The sequence below is a fragment of the Scyliorhinus canicula genome, chromosome 13 (genome assembly GCF_902713615.1).
Source record: "Scyliorhinus canicula chromosome 13, sScyCan1.1, whole genome shotgun sequence".
In the NCBI taxonomy this organism is placed as follows: Eukaryota; Metazoa; Chordata; class Chondrichthyes; order Carcharhiniformes; family Scyliorhinidae; genus Scyliorhinus; species Scyliorhinus canicula.
Window position 1 is genome coordinate 5,718,497 of NC_052158.1, and position 17,542 is coordinate 5,736,038.

The following is a 17,542-nucleotide window of genomic DNA, read 5'->3' on the forward strand; positions in this document are numbered from 1 at the left end:
ATTCTCTACGTGTCTGCATGGGTTTCCTCTGGGTGCTCCGGTTTCCTCCCACAAGTCTGGAAAGACATGCTTGTTAGGAAATTTGGACATTCTGAATCCTCCCTCTGTCTACCCGAACAGGTGCTGAAATATGGCCACGAGAAGATTTTGTAAATGAAATGAAAATTGCTTATTGTCACGAGTAGGCTTCAATGAAGTTACTGTGTAAAGCCCCGAGTCACCACATTTCAGCACCTGTTCGGGGAGGTTGTTACAGGAATCGAACCGTGCTGCTGGCCTGCTTGGTCTGCTTTCAAAGCCAGCAATTTAGCCCTGTGCTAAACAGCCCCTGTTTTCACAGTAGCTTCATTTACTTGTGACAATAAAGATTTTTTTTAAAAAGTCCAGGCTGATGTTTATTTTCCTTCCTTTGTTTCTGATCCAATTCTCTTTCAATTGTGAAGAAAGGTCCTGCCTGAATTGTCTGATCAGCGAGTGTTTGAGCGTTTTGTGTTTTTGGTATTCCTGCCAGTGCAGGTGGCAATACTGCGCTGTAAACGTTCCTGATCTTTGTACAGCTCAACATCACCATCGTGTGGCTGAAATTGGCACTACAAAGAACTGCAAGGGAAAGTTCAAGATATTTAATTTCCTTTTCATTTTAATTCTCTGACATTTCTATTTGTGTTGTTTTTACTTACAGTCTTATTGAGATTTTACTATTTGGAAATTAAATGACTCATTTAGTAAAACCTGTTGTCAACATTGATTTATGACCCCCGACCCCTGACCTTGTGATGTCAGTGATGGTGTCACCACTCTGAGGCCCCGGCCCTTTTCGGCTCCGGATATGAACCGGAGCAGATTCTCAGAAACTGGTTTACGTCCCAAGTCCAGAAGAACGGATAAAGTTTCTCAGTGCATTTATTCTCAGTGAAGGAGTGGAGATGAGATATGGTGTCCACGTTGTAAAATGAAACTGTCCCAGACTCATAACTGAGATAAACTCCCACCTTCCCGGGGATCTGACCGACAGGGAGACGGGATCGAGGAGAGGAGTTTATATTAAACTGATCCTCATCCCGCTCAATGGTCCAGAATCCAGTCTCTGGGCTCAGTCTGACCCAGTCCTTCCTCTCCACAGACTCTGCGGCTACTCCCAGACTCCAGCCCCGATTCCCCGTCACCTCCACCTCCCAGTAATGTCTCCCTGATGTGAATCCCTCTGATCCCAGCACACAGGGCCAGTGTGTAAACCTCTTCCTGGTATCAGGGAGACTCCTCTGGGTCCGGGTCCATCTCAAACTCTTCAGATCCTCAGACACCTCGAGCCAGGGATTCGCTGTTTCCACATCCAGGGTCACAGAGACTGGGAGAAAAAGCAGAAAATTAGAGACTCACTGGGGATCGGGGGGGGGGGGGGGGAAGAGACTCACTGGTGATCGGGGGGGAGAGACTCACTGGGGATCGGGGAGATTGACTCACTGGGATTTGGGGAGAGACTCACTGGGGATCGGGGGGAGAGACTCACTGGGATTTAGGGAGTGACTCACTGGGGATCGGGGGGAGAGACTCACTGGGGATTGGGGGAGCGACTCATTGGGGATCGGGGGAGACTCACTGGAGATCGGGGGGGAGAGACTCACTGGGAATCGGGGGGAGACTCACTGGGGATCGGGGGGAGAGACTTACTGGGGATCAGGGAGAGACTCACTGGGGATCGGAGGAGAGACTCGCTGGGGATCGGGGGAGAGACTCACTGGAGGTGGGGGGGAGAGACTCACTGGGGATCGGGGGGAGAGACTCACTGGGGGTCGGGGGGAGAGACTCACTGGGGATCGGGGGGGAGAGACTCACTGCGGATCAGGGGAACTCACTGGGGATCGGGGGATACTCACTGGGGATCAGGGGGAGAGACTCACAGGGGATCGGGGGAACTCACTGGGGATCGGGGGGGACTCACTGGGGATCGGGGGAGTGACTCACTGGGGATCAGGGGAGACTCACTGGGGATCGGGGAGAGACTCACTGGGGATCGGGGGAGAGACTCACTGGGGATCGGGGGGAGAGACTCACTGAGGATTGGGGAAGATTTCACCATTTCTGATTTGATTTCCTGTTCCTCAACATCAAAATAAGCCGACCTGATGTGTGTGTGTGTGTGTGTGACTGTGTGCCTGTTTAACTGTGTGTGTGTCTGTGGGTGTGGGGTGACATCTTCAAAAAAAACCAATTCCCTTCTCAAATTTAGATGAAGATCTCAACACCGACATATTTCCGTTCTGCTCCGTGGAAACAAATATGGCGGGATTCTCCGCTTCACGACACCGGAAGTGCAAATGGGCGGAGAATCGGGCGTAATGCACAAATCGAGGTTTGTGCCCGCCACTGATTCCGACACCAGGCTCCAGTCCCTCCCTGGCAGTGAAATCAAAGTTTGTGCCCTGCAGCGGGCCCATGTAAAACCCTCATTTACATAGATTTAAATCTAATCAGCGGATTGGACACAGTATGCTCCGCCCTTCCACGATGCTCCGCTCCTCTCAGGCAGAAGTCACGCGGGTGTGAATTAGTGCAAATATTTCCAAACGGGGACTGGGCTCCAGGGCTGCTGAGGGGAAGAGAGAGGGTAAAAAACTCTCAAAAAGCCTCAATACTGTAATTGTCGGACTTGCTGGGGGGGGGGGGGGGGGGGCTGCCTGGGCCGTGGGGAGTAACGGGGAGCAACTTGGTGACAGGTCTGTGCACTCGGGGTGTCCCCCTCGGGATCGGGGTGGCCTGGCTCAGACGCCCATTGCTGCAGTCTGGGTTTTAAACACACCCCTTTGCTGCTTCTCACAGGCCCCTGGCTGCTCACTCTGCTGACTGCTCACTGTGTCCTGGAAATGTTCACAGAGCCTCTGGTCATTTGGGAGCCCACCCAGGCCGCCCCTCTGGAAAGCCTCAGACCCCGGCTGAGCCATCACCGGGATGGGCGTAGCCAAGCTCAATCAGTGACACACCAGCTTTTTTTTTTCAAAAAAAATAAACTTTATTCATAAAATTTATCATAAACTTTACAGAACATTTCAAATTGTCTTGACTGTGCATTTCCATCTGAGTTACATTCATTTGTCTTTCTTCAATTCAATTGGGATAACGTTACACACTTATCCTACAATAAGTTACAGTTCTTTCTTAAATATTTACATTGTTTTGCTTCTTTCATACATTGTGGCATTGAAGACCCGGGCCGAGGGGTTTTACACTGTTACCAACCCCTCGGTGTACATTTGTTGGTAAGACCTTACACTGTGGTCTTTCCCCATTGCGCCTTGGGGGCAGCTGCCCCAAGCTTGAGTGCGTCCCTCAGCACGTCGTCCTGGACCTTGGAATGTGCCAGTCTGCAACACTCGGTCGAGGACAGTTCTTTGCACTGGAAGATCAGCAAGTTTCGGGCAGACCAAAGAGCGTCTTTCACTGAGTTGATGACCTTCCAGCAGCAGTTGATATTTGTTTCGGTGTGTGTCCCTGGAAACAGTCCATAGAGCACAGAGTCCTGTGTTACAGAGCTGCTCGGGATGAACCTTAACAGATACCACTGCATCTCACTCCAGACCTGCTTTGCAAAGGCACATTCCACAAGGAGGTGTGTGGCTGTCTCATTTCCCCCACATCCATTCCGAGGGCAGCGTGCATTGATGCTGAGCCTTCGGGTGTACATGAAGAATCTGACAGGGAGGGACCTTCTCACACCAGCTGCCTGCCCACCGCGCCCCTGCTCCTATCCACCCTGCCCCCGGACAGGTTGTAACAACCTGTGTCACACCCAGGACCCACATCACACTGAGGCTAAGCTCCCAGCAGACACACACTTCCCTGCCTCACCCCCATCTGTAGGACCTGCCCACACACAAGCCTCTAAGCATGGAGGCGATTGGTGGCACACGGTGACCCTCTCCACCCACAACCAGGTGCCACCCTGCTGGTGGGATAACACACGGCCCACCCAGTGAGGAGACCCACAGTAAACCCCACTGGAGGAAACAGGACACGGGCCAGAGAGCCTGTCGCTGACACGGGTTTTGTCACCCACCGGTACCCCTGTCGACAGGGATGGTCGGTGAGGATAGAGCCTCCCCACATCACAGTCCCGGTCCCACTTACTGATGGGCACAGGGGTGCAGTGCGGACCAAAACATACCGTGCTAACATGTCTTCTCTATTCCCCCCCCGCTGCCGAGAATGAGTTTTGGAGTCCAGCCAGGAATTCTCGCTATCTACCTGGGCACAGCTGCCGTTACGGAGGCTGGAGACACAGGGCCTGCTCAGGGAGGACCCTGCACAAGAGGAGCCTGCCCCAGAAGAGCAGGGCCCAGCCGGTGATACTCGAGTGCCGGCCGTCCAACAGGCCAAAGAGGAGGCGCCGCATCAGGGCACGTGTTTACCATCGGCGCCTGCCCTTCGAGGAGTTGCCGGACCGCCTGTGCCACCGAAGACATCGGCTAACCAGTGAGACCAGGCGCCACCTGTGCCAGGCAGTGGTGCAGCTGGCACTGCTGGGGTTTGGAGGAGGTCACCCGCTCCCGGTGGTCGTCACGGTGACGGTCGCCCTGAACCTCTTGTCTCTGGGACTTTCCAGGGGCCGAGCGGGGACCTGTCTGGAATCTCGCAGACATCGGCTCACAGGTACATCCGCGCGGTGACGGATGCCCTATGCACCCGGGCAGCGGACTATATAACCTTCAGTCTGGACCAGGCACACCAGGATGCCTGGGCAGCAGGATTTCCCTCCATCGCTGGCATGCCCCAGGTCCAGGGGGTGATTGATGGCACGCATGTCCCCCTACAAGTACCGGATCATCAGGGGGGCCCTTCATCAATAGGAAGGGCTTCCACTCCCTGAATGTGCAGTTGGTGTGTGACCACCAGCTGCACATCACACACGTCTGCCCCCGATACCCAGGCAGCGGGCACGACGCTTACATCCTGGCCCACCCGTCGGTTCCCGCCACCTTCGAGGTGCTCCCTCAGGTGAGGGGTTGACTCTTTGGTGACAAGGGTTAACCGCTGAGGTCATGGTTAATGACATCTGTCCAGAGGCCCCAGACCGACACGGAGGCCCGTTATAACGAGGCCCATGCAGAAACCTGGAGCGTCATTGAGCCCTGTCCCACCTCCCATACCACCCCCCCCAACGTCCCTGTGGTGCCCCTTCGACAGAGCCGCAGACACTTTCCCCGTCCCTCCTCCCTTCACCTTCCCTGTCCTTCCTCCCTTCCCCTTCCCTCCTCCCTTCACTCCACCCTCCTCTGTCAGTCCTCCCTTACCTCCACCTTCCCCGTCCCTCCTCCCTTCACTCCACCTTCCCCATCCCATCTCCCTTCACTCCACTTTCCCAGTCCCTCCTCTCTTCACTCCACCTTCCCCGTCCCTCCTCCCTTCACTCCACCTTCCCTGTCCCTCCTCCCTTCACTCCATCCCACTACCCCAGCTCCCCCTCCCTCCCTCCGAGGGTCCTACCAGTATCCCCACAGGATGTTGGCGCTGGGTTGGCAGTATCAGCGGGTCTTGTACACGGGACGGAGGATGATGACGACTCGCTGGGAGATGAGCTCAGAATCTCCTCATCATTTGACAAAGTCTGACTCCTGCCTTTAGGATCACATTCCACTGTCCGCCCGGGTCATCCCTGCATGTGTGCCGGCCAATCCATCTCACAGGCCCATATAGCTTGTGGGGAGGGGGTTTCAGGAGATAGTGAGTGGTAACGGCTGATTCACTGGGTAAGCTGACATACACAGCGGCCTCACACTTCTGGCCCCGTTTCCTGCCACCTCTCACTGAGGGTGACCCCAGGTTTAAGTGTCCTGGGGCCCTGTCCCCGCCATGCATTCCAGAAGCTCGATACCTGTCTGGACTACAGCTGCTTCCTGGGATCGGGCAGCCCTCCGACCGCCCGCTCCCTCGGGAGTCCCTGCCTCCACCTGATGTGCTGCAGCCTGTGTGAAGTGAGCACCAGAAGGTGACCCAGGAGCCTCTTCACTAAAATGCCCCCCGAGGTGATAGTCTCTGCGATGGTGGAGGGTGCAGGTGACAGCAGTGACGAGAAGTCGGTGTCTTCCCCGGACTGGTGCTCCGGGGAGTTCTGGGGATGTGGCTGGGGGTCAGCGATCCCGGACGGCCCGGCCTCGTCTGATGGTGATCCCGCAAGACAAAAGACAAGAGACACGGTGAGATCTTGGGAAGGAGAGGTCTGTGGGAGAGGGGGTCACTCAGTTGCTGTTGGGACATCAGCTTTGCATTGGGCTCTCACTTGGTTACCACATGCCAACCTCTGTTTCTGAGACGGCCCTTTCCTCTGCCTCGCCCGCGAGCTCCATCGCCTTCTGTTCCCCGGGTGTTGGCACTCTCAGGTCTGGGATGCCCCCGCCGGTTTTCTGCCGCTCCCGGTGATTGTGGGTCGCCTTGTCCTGGGGAACATATAAAGGACATGGTGAGACGCATGGTGAGTTGTACGGAAGGTCTGCAGCTGATGGCATGAGCGTGCCAGGCACCAGGCCAAAGAGGACAATACAGGTGTTGGGGTTTGGTGCAGGGTGGGGTGTGAGGGAGATGCAGGCAGGTGGGTTGTGAGGAGTGAGGGACAGGAGTGATGCCAGGGACACAGAGGTGGTGACTCACCCGAGCTGCCCTCAGGAGATCGTTCATCGTTTTTCGGCACTGGGCCCCAGTCCTCCTGGTGAGGTTGGCAGCACTGACCATCTCTGCCACCTCCTCCCAGGCCCTGTTGATGATGGTGGGCTTGGGTCTCCTGCCCACCCTGGGGAAGAGGGTGTCCTGCCTCTGCTCCACCACGTCCAGCATGCGATTGGCCACTGACTCAGAAAGTCTGGGGGCAGGTCTCCGTGGAGCCACCTTCTTGGCTGGAATGGGTGTTTGGGGAGTGGAGCGTTTATAAACAGCTCCAGCTTGTCAGGCTCTCCAGCGCTAATTCAGGCCCCAGTGAATCAGACACCAGCGGGAATGGGAATTGCTCTGATTCCCGTAGGAAGAGCACTGGCCCATTTGCATGTCCTGACTCACTTTCCGAATAGCGCCCCCAAGGGAACGGGAAGAGCCGCATTTCAGTCCCCATGGAAACACTTAGGACGCGATCCAATGGCTACGCTGTGCCCGAAAAGCAGCTCGCCACGGCTCAGCGTGGGCGATAAAAGCCAGGAGACCCCGCTCTCGGGATCTACCCGGCTCACAACGTCCCGTGACATCTAACGTGATCTCTCGAGACGTTGTGATGTGAATCCTGCCCATTGTGGGCGGGGTCACTTTGCAGAAATTGACATATTAAAGCGAGACAGCTGGTCTCACTTTAATATGCAGATTCCTCAGTTTCCCGAGGTGTGGGATCAATCTCCCTTCAACTCGGAGACCTCGGGCGGGCACCGTTCGGTACTGATTTCCACAAGCAGGGACCAGACAGAACGGCATCGTGGGGTTCTCCAAGGGGATCCGAGACAGCCAGGGGCACGCCCACTGGGCAGGGTACCGGTCACGATATACAGATAATGATATACAGAGGCTGGGGCTGGTTTAGCTCACTGGGCTAAATCCCTGGCTTTTAAAGCAGGCCAGCAGCACGGTTCGATTCCCGTACCAGCCTCCCTGGACAGGCGCCGGAATGTGGCGACTAGGGGCTTTTCATAGTGACTTCAAGGGCAGCACGGTAGCATGGTGGTTAGCATAAATGCTTCACAGCTCCAGGGTCCCAGGTTCGTTTCCCGGCTGGGTCACTGTCTGTGCGGAGTCTGCACGTCCTCCCCGTGTGTGCGTGGGTTTCCTCCGGGTGCTCCGGTTTCCTCCCACAGTCCAAAGATGTGTGGGTTAGGTGGATTGACCAGGCTAAATTGCCCTTAGTGTCCGAAAAAATAAGGTTAATTGGGGTTGTTGGGTTACTGGTATAGGGTGGATACGTGGGTTTGAGTAGGGTGATCATTGCTCGGCACAACATCGAGGGCCGAAGGGCCTGTTCTGTGCTGTACTGTTCTAAATTCTAAATTCATTGAAGCCTACTCGTGACAATAAGCGATTTTCATTTTCATTTCATTTTCAGACAGGCAGCTAATGAACACAGAGAACAGGACATGACCAATGAGCAGGCAGGACACTGAGGTGTGGTATCTCACTGTAAAAGGCACGAGGCACTCACACTCCGCCTCTTTCCACTGATGAACATCTACAGAGTGAGTCAGGGCGTATGTACAGTATCATACCTCCAGCACGAGGCTATCTTTTGGTTAAAGCTGCATCCAGTTGCAGCCTGTGTTATCACAGATTACATAATACATCATGCCATCAGGAGACTGCTTAATCTAGGTGGTTTACCTCAGTCATTCTGCGATGACCAACGAATGTATCCCGGCACCATGGAGAAGATTCAGGCTCCTCACCAGCTCAAGACCTCTGACAAACCCAGTGCTAACTGGCGGACATTCAAAGAACAAAGAACAAAGAAAATTACAGCACAGGAACAGGCCCTTCGGCCCTCCCAGCCTGGCAAAAGTTTCTGCTGTACATCGATGCTTCAGACCTCGTGGGTGCGTCTGATGTAAGAAAGATCGCACTTCTCCTCTCAACAGCGGGTGATCAAGCCGCTTCTTCAATTCTTGAATTCTTCAACTCTTTTCACTTCACCGAAGGCCAGGACAAGACAAAGTTTCAGACCATCCTGGACAAGTTTGATAGTCACTGTAAAGTGGACACCAATGAAATCTTCGAGCGCTACATAGTCAAACAGCATCTACAAGGTAAAGATGAATCATTCAAGTCCTTCTTAAGAACATAAGAACATAAGAACTAGGAGCAGGAGTAGGCCATCTGGCCCCTCGAGCCTGCTCCGCCATTCAATTAGATCATGGCTGATCTTTTGTGGACTCAGCTCCACTTTCCAGCACGAACACCTTAAAAACATGTAATGAAGGAGCCTCAACTGCTTCACTGGGCAAGGAATTCCATAGATTCACAACCCTTTGGGTGAAGAAGTTCCTCCTAAACTCAGTCCTAAATCGACTTCCCCTTATTTTGAGGCTATGTCCCCTAGTTCTGCTGTCACCCGCCAGTGGAAACAACCTGCCCGCATCTATCCTATCTATTCCCTTCATAATTTTAAATGTTTCTATAAGATTCCCCCTCATCCTTCTAAATTCCAACGAGTACAGTCCCAGTCTACTCAACCTCTCGTCATAATCCAACCCCTTCAGCTCTGGGATTAACCTAGTGAATCTCCTCTGCACACCCTCCAGCGCCAGTACATCCTTTCTCAAGTAAGGAGACCAAAACTAAACACAATACTCCAGGTGTGGCCGCACTAACACCTTATACAATTGCAACATAACCTCCCTAGTCTAAAACTCCATCCCTCTAGCAATGAAGGACAAAATTCCATTTGCCTTCTTAATCACCTGTTGCACTTGTAAACCAACCTTCTGTGACTCATGCAGTAGCACACCCAAGTCTCTCTGAACAGCGGCATGCTTTAATATTTTATCGTTTAAATAATAATCCCGTTTGCTGTTATTCCTACCAAAATGGATAACCTCACATTTGTCAACATTGTATTCCATCTGCCAGACCCTAGCCCATTCACTTAACCTATCCAAATCCCTCTGCAGACTTCCAGTATCCTCTGCACTTTTCGCTTTACCACTCACCTTAGTGTCATCTGCAAACTTGGACACATTGCCCTTGGTCCCCAACTCCAAATCATCTATGTAAATTGTGAACAATTGTGGGCCCAACACGGATCCCTGAGGGACACCACTAGCTACTGATTGCCAACCAGAGAAACACCCATTTATCCCAACTCTTTGCTTTCTATTAATTAACCAATCCTCTATCCATGCTACTACTTTACCCTTAATGCCATGCATCTTTATCTTATGCAGCAACCTTTTGTGTGGCACCTTGTCAAAGGCTTTCTGGAAATCCAGATATACCACATCCATCGGTTCCCCGTTATCTACTGCACTGGTAATGTCCTCAAAAAATTCCACTAAATTAGTTAGGCATGACCTGCCCTTTACAAACCCATGCTGCGTCTGCCCAATGGGACAATTTCTATCCAGATGCCTCGCTATTTCTTCCTTGATGATAGATTCCAGCATCTTCCCTACTACCGAAGTTAAGCTCACTGGCCTATAATTTCCTGCTTTCTGCCTACCTCCTTTTTTAAACAGTGGCATCACGTTTGCTAATTTCCAATCCACCGGGACCATCCCAGAGTCTAGTGAATTTCGGTAAATTATCACTAGTGCATCTGCAATTTCCCTAGCCATCTCTTTTAGCACTCTGGGATGCATTCCATCAGGGCCAGGAGACTTGTCTACCGTTAGCCCCATTAGCTTGCCCATCACTCCCTCCTTAGTGATAACAATCCTCTCAAGGTCCTCACCTGTCATAGCCTCATTTCTATCAGTCGCTGGCATGTTATTTGTGTCTTCCACTGTGAAGACCGACCCAAAAAACCTGTTCAGTTCCTCAGCCATTTCCTCATTTCCCATTATTAAAACTCCCTTCTCATCCTCTAAAGGACCAATATTTACCTTAGCCACTCTTTTATGTCTTATATATTTGTAAAAACTTTTACTGTCTGTTTTTATATTCTGAGCAAGTTTACTCTCATACTCTATCTTACTCTTCTTTATAGCTTTCATAGGAGGTCTTAACTGACCTCCGCCTGCTAGAGCTGTCCTGCAACTTTGGTGATATTGCTGACTCCATGATCAGAGACCAAATCGTGTTTTGGAGTTCACTTTGATCCTCTGAGAGAGCAGCTACTGAAAATCAAGCGTATGACCCTGCCAGTCGCGATTGAAACATGCACAGTGAATGAGCACGCCACAAATCGCTATGCCCAGTACGAATTGGCTGAAAATGAGAAACTTGCCTCCCACGAGGCAGAGAGTGTGCAGGCCATCTCCCGGATGCAGCGCCTCAGCATTGATGAAAGCGTCCATTTCGTACTCTTTTTCCAGGGCCCCACACATGCGCAATGCAAATGGGATAACGAAGCGGCCGACACCCGCACTGCGTATGTGCGACGATGCACGGAACGTCAGGACGCCGACGTCATGACTTGCTCGAACTGCGGCAACGCCCATTTAAAGAAACACTGCCCTGCAAGAGGCAGGCGATGTTTAAACTGCGGGAAGCCTGGACACAATGTAGCCTTGTGCAGGTTTGCACCGCCAGTCAGGGGCCAGCGCTCCCAATACCGACGACGGCGCGTTCAGAGTGTGTAACAACGATTACAGGATTCTGATCCTGGCAGCGGAACGGATCTAGAGGTAGACTGACTGGACTCCACCTACTGTGTGGGCATCATTACCAAATGTGAATATGCCACATCCAACTCATCACAAATTCAATCCATCCTCACTGTGGATTCTGCGGACGAATGTCGTGCGGTGATGCAGGTCAACCACTGCTCCATCCAGTTTAAGCTGGACACAGGTGCTTCTGCCAACCTCCTCTCACAGGCAGATTTCAAACGCATCAAGAAGCGCCCCCTGCAGGCTCCTGGACTACAATGGAAATGCTATCAGGGCACTGGGATCTTGCCATCTACTCGTCTCCAACCGGAGCACCCATGCATGGTTACATTTTGAAATTGTCAAGCCAGACAGGGCATCCCTACTTGGCGGTCATGCCTGCAAAGAGCTGAACCTCGTGCAGCGGGTTTACACAATGATATCCTCCAATGTGGATCTTCAGGCCGGCATTGATGACATCCTCGCTCAGTATCCAGATGTATTCGACGGGATGTGCATGCTGCCATATCAATACAAGATTCTGCTATGACCTGATGCCAAACCAGTAGTCCACGCATCACACCAGTCCGGCTCCGCTGAGGGAGCAACTGAAGGCACAACTCAAGGATCTTCAGCAACAGGGCATCATTTCCAAGGTAACCGAACCGACTGACTGGGTCAGCTCAATGGTATGTGTTGGAAAGCCTTCGGGAGACCTGCACATCTGCCTTGATCCCAAGGATCTCAATAAGAATATAATGCGTGAACATTACCCCATCCCGAAGCGGGAGGAACTTACCAGTGAGATGGCACACGCACGTTTTTTCACCAAGTTAGATGCGTCTAACTTGGTGAAAAAGTCACATGGATTTTGGCAAATTCAGCTGGATGAGTCCAGCAGAAGTCTCTGCACCTTCAACACACCGTTTGGCAGACACTGCTATAACCGCATGCCGTTTGGCATTGTCTCGGCATCAGAGATCTTCCATCGCATCATGGAGCAGATGGTGGAGGGTATTGAAGGGGTTTGTGTGTACGTGGACGACATCATCATCTGGTCCACGACCCCTGAACAGTATGTTTCCCGTCTTCAGCAGGTATTCCGCCGTGTCCATGCCAATGGCCTGAAGCTGAACAGGTCCAAATGTTGCTTTGACATGTCGACACTCAAGTTCCGAGGTGACCAGATCTCTCAGCAGGGTGTGCGCCCAGACGCAGACAAGGTCAAGGCCATCGAAGCCATGAAGGTCCCTGAAGACAAGAAGGCGGTGTTGCACTTCCTGGGCATGGTCAATTTTCTGGGTAAGTTCATCCCAAACATGGCCTCACACACCATGGCCCTACGAAACCTGGTGAAAAAGTCCACTGCCTTTGAGTGGAAGGCAGCACATCAGGCAGAGTGGTTGGAGCTGAAAGCCAAGCTCACCACTGCACCCGTCTTGGCATTTTTCGACCCAGACAGGGAGACGAAGATCTCGACAGATGCGAGCCAGGATGACATCGGTACGGTGCTGCTTCAACACGACGACACTTCATCCTGGGCACCGGTAGCCTGTGCATCGAGGGCCATGACGACATGATGCCTCGGTTGCAGCGCATCCTCCTTAAATTCAGAAGGTACGACTTTGACTTAGTGTACACGCCTGGCAAGGAGCTCATCATCGCTGATGCATTGTCCCCCTCCCTCACATTGCCTAGTGAACCGCTGGAAATCCTCCGGCAGATTGAATCACAGGTGCAGCTGTGTGCTAGCACCCTCCCGGCATCTTATGAGAAGGTGGTTCGTATCTGGGACCTCATGTCGGTGTCCATGTCGGTGCAACATTGAGGGCCAAAGGGCCTGTACTGCGCTGTATCGTTCTATGTTCTATGTTCTATGTATCCGCGAGGAGACAGCCAAAGACCCCCTCTTGAAGCGTGTCATGCACCACCTCGCCAATGGCTGGCAGAAAGGGCAGTGTCTTCAATTTTACAATGTAAAGGACGACCTGACGGTGAGTGATGGTATCCTCCTCAAGCTGGACCGGATTGTCATTCCACTCAGTCTCCAGAGCTTGGTGCTCCGCCAAATCCATGAGGGACACCTGGGCGTCGAGAAGTGCAGATGCAGAGCCGGGCAGGCTGTCTACTGGCCCGGTATTAGCCAGGACATCTCGAACATGGTCCTTAACTGTGCAACCTGTCAACACTTCCAGCCAGCACAGAGCAAGGAGACGCTCCAGCAGCATGAAATCTAGACCTCCCTGTGGTCCAAGGTTGGCATTTTGTGCGGATGGTCACGACTACGTTTTGATTATTGACTATTTCTCGAACTACCCTGAAGTCGTGAAGCTCTCAGACCTCACATCTCGGACCATCATCAAGGCCTGTAAGGAGACGTTTTCCAGGCATGGTATCCCACACTGTCATGAGTGACAATGGCGAGGTCCCAGGTTCGATCCCGGCTCTGGGTCACTGTCTGTGTGGAGTTTGCACATCCTCCCCGTGTCTGCGTGGGTTTCGCCCCCACAACCCAAAAATGTGCAGTGTAGGTGGATTGGCCACGCTAAATTGCCCCTTAATTGGAAAAAAATAATTGGGTAATCTAAATTTATAAAAAAAAGAAAAAAAAAAAAATGAGTGACAATGGCCCGTGCTTCAGCAGCCATGAGTGGTCTATGTTACCAAGTCATACCATTTCAAACATGTAACTTCCAGCCCACACTATCCGCAGTCCAATGAGAAGGTTGAAAATGGGGTGCACATTGTGAAACAGCTCATCTGCAAGGCCGCGGATTCTGCTTCTGACATCATTGCGCTGCTTGCGTACAGGGCATGTCGCCGGCTCAACTCCCAATGAACAGGGACCTGCGGACGACACTTCCAGCCATACACTTGCCCAACCTGGCTCACCTCCCGGTGCTGCAGAAGGTGCAGCAGCTCCGAAACCAGCAAAAGCAGGGCTATTATGCTCATGCCACTGATTTGCCCGTGTTATCGCCGGCAGACGCTGTCAGGATCAAGATACCGGATGGTGGCTGGTCAGCTCCAGCTGTCGTTATTCGACAGGCAGCGCCCCGCTCGTATGTTGTACGTATGGCTGTTGGTTCTGTTGTGAGATGAAACAGACGGGCACTGTGCAAAGTTGCCTGCCTGCAACCGCTTTCTTCTCCATTTCCGTCTGTTGTTTTGCCACCTCCTGATACCTCGAACTACGAGGCCAGCAGTCAGGCTTCTATCCCGCCTGTCAAGGCGCCGTCGTCCCCACCACCACCTCTCCGGTGGTCGACACAAGCCCCAGAGACTGGACTTATGAACATTTGTTTTGTTTGCTCTATTCTGTTTTATCACATTAGACAGTTGTCTTCACATGTAAATACGTTCACATATGCCACCGCTTATAAATATGTTAATACATGCCACCACATGTAAGTACGTTAAAAAATGCCAACAAAACATAAAAAAGGGGAGATGTTGCGATATGCAGTATGCAGATAATGATATACAGACAGGCAGCTAATGAACACAGTGAACAGGACATGACCAATCAGCAGGCAGGACGCTGAGGGGTGGTATCTCACTGTAAAAGGCACGAGGCACTCACACTCCACCTCTTTCCACTGATGAACATCTGCAGAGTGAGTCAGGGTGTATGTACAGTATCACACCTCCAGCACGTGGCTGAGAGCTAGTCTGGTTCAGTCAGACAGAGTAACCACACTTAGGTTCGCAGAGAGTCAAACTCATAGAGACCTGTGCTAACTGTGCTACTGGTTCAATAAATCAGATTGAACTAACTTCAAGGTCTGGAGTATCATTTAGTGAAAGCTGCATCCAGTTGCAGCCTGTGTTATCCCAGAATACATAACACATCAGTGCCCTGACACTGCTGGTGCCACCCAAGCACCCTACCACTGCCAGCCTGGCATTGCCAAGGTGCCCAGGTGGCACGGCCAACCTGATCCTCCACAGACAAACCTCTACCTTAATCCTCTCCTTGGATGTATAAAAGATATTCATCCAGAGTGAGTGCAATGTTTCCTCAAGACAATTGAGAAAATGGGCTTTGCTGACACTTTCAGGAAATGGATTGCAATCCAGGGCTTGTTCCCCAGGTCCACAGTGAAGACCAGCTGACTCCATCCCCCTCACCACTCCTCCTCCCTCAACAGGCAGACAAAGCCTCATTCCCAGGCTTCCTGTCCTAACCTTGGCCATGGACATGAGTCTAGTCCACAAGGTGGAGATGTATCAGGAGGATGAGGATTGTAGAGGAGGAAAGGTTCAGCTGGGAATGGCGGAGTTTCCACTTGCTGAAGTTTGTAAAGTATCGATGGGTTCTGGAGACAGAGCTTCATCTGAGAGTTCCTGTATTGGTGATGTTTAGGGAGCTGACAGTTTCAGCTGACCAAGTTGAGAATGACTTTTAGAAAGTGGATGAGGTGCATGAATCAGACTTTAATTCCAATCAGGACCACTTTTATCCTCATTTCTTTATAACAAAGCCCTTAAACATACTCTCTGCCGATGGATTCTCCGTTGCGCCGGCAGCGCTCCCACGCCCGCGGGTTTCCCGGCGGTGTGGGGTGGCCACAATGGGCAATCCCATTGGTAGGTGGCAGAGACGGAGAATCCCGCTGCCGGTGAGGGCCGCCGCCCAGGAAAAGGGGGCTGGTGGACCGGAGAATCCCGCCCGGTGTCTGTGATATTTATATGGACAATGATTCAAATATAAGATATAAATCAGGACAGAGGGACTTCCGGTGGCGACCATGGAGGAGTAGGTCGCACATTTGACAGCTCCCGCCTGTGACGGACATTTGGACCCTTTCCCCCGTTTTTTTCTGGATTTTATTAGATAAATCAGTGAAGAGTGAGACAGTAAGGAGAAATCTCCCTCCGGTGTACGGAGAATTGGACCAGAAGTGGCCGTGTGAGAAGACAAAGTCCTATAAGGAAGACGCGAGCAGAGCCGGCAACGCGGGAAAACATAGCAGAGCAGCAGGGCCGCGGGGAGACGGCACAGTGGTCAACGGGGCAGCTGGTGGAGTTTTTTGAAGATTGCATCACCAAGCTGAAGAAGGACACGCTGGACCCGATTAATGCTCCGATTGATCAAGTCGTGCAGAATCAAGACTCACGGGAGAGCGATCCAGGAGGTGGAGAAAAAGGTGTCCGAGCACGAGGAATACATAACCGTGCTGGAGACCAAGGTGGGGATGATGAACGACCGCCAGAGAAGAATGCAGGAGAAGCTGGAGGACCTGGAGAACAGGTCCAGAGGCAGAATCTTAGAATTGTCGGACTCGCTGACGGCAGTGAGGGATTGGATGTGAGGACTTATGTGACGGACATGTTGGGAGATGTTGATGGGGGCTGAGGCGTTCCCTGGGCCCCAGGAAGTGGACATAGCGCACAGAACCCTCGCGAAGAAGCCCCGAGCGAACGAGCCACCGAGGGCGATGGTGGTACGCTTTCACCGATTCCTGGACAAGGAACACGTTCTGCAGTGGGCCAAGAAGGAACGGAGCAGCAAGTGGGAGAATTGTGAGCTGCGCGTTTATCAGGACCTGGGCGCGGATTTGGCCAAGAGGCGAGCTGGATTCAATCGGGCAAAAACGGCCGTCTTTAAGAAGGGGGTGAAGTTTGGGATACTGTACCCAGCCCGTCTGTGGGTCACATATGAGGATCGGGACTTCTACTTTGAAACACCAGACAAAGTATGGACTTTTATTAAAGAAAAGAGGCTGGAGGTGAATTAAAAAACACTGAAGCCTTGGAGATTACTGTGGTGGCGATTTGTTGTGCTGGGCTGTTTCAGTATCAGTAGTGCTGTGTGTAATAAGGGGCTGTTTGGATGGCTGAAGGTAACTTTGTCTTGCAGGGAGCTAGTTAGGGGGGAGGGGTGGTCTTTGGGGTTGGTTCTGTTTTTTGGGTGTTTTTTTTCTAAAGTGGCTGTTTCTTCATTGTTTGTTCTGATGTTTGTTTCCTGGGGAATGTGATGCTTTTAATATAGAACATAGAACATAGAACAGTACAGCACAGAACAGGCCCTTCGGCCCTCGATGTTGTGCCGAGCAATGATCACCCTACTTAAACCCACGTAACCCGTATACCCGTAACCCAACAATCCCCCCATTAACCTTACACTACGGGCAATTTAGCATGGCCAATCCACCTAACCCGCACATCTTTGGACTGTGGGAGGAAACCGGAGCACCCGGAGGAAACCCACGCACACACAGGGAGGACGTGCAGACTCCACACAGACAGTGACCCAGCCGGGAATCGAACCTGGG

The 17,542-nt window shown here is 52.2% G+C and overlaps 1 protein-coding gene across 1 annotated transcript in view; it reads right to left on the bottom strand.

Moving 5' to 3' along the window:
- Nucleotides 1–260: 260 nt before the first annotated feature.
- LOC119975832 (zinc-binding protein A33-like) overlaps nucleotides 261–17,542 on the bottom strand; it is a 30,701-nt gene continuing 13,419 nt past the window's right edge. The window contains exon 6 of the mRNA XM_038815711.1: nucleotides 261–1,348. Within this exon, the coding sequence (XP_038671639.1) occupies nucleotides 792–1,348 (557 nt within the window). The 3' untranslated portion in view covers nucleotides 261–791. The remainder of the gene's footprint in view (nucleotides 1,349–17,542) is intronic.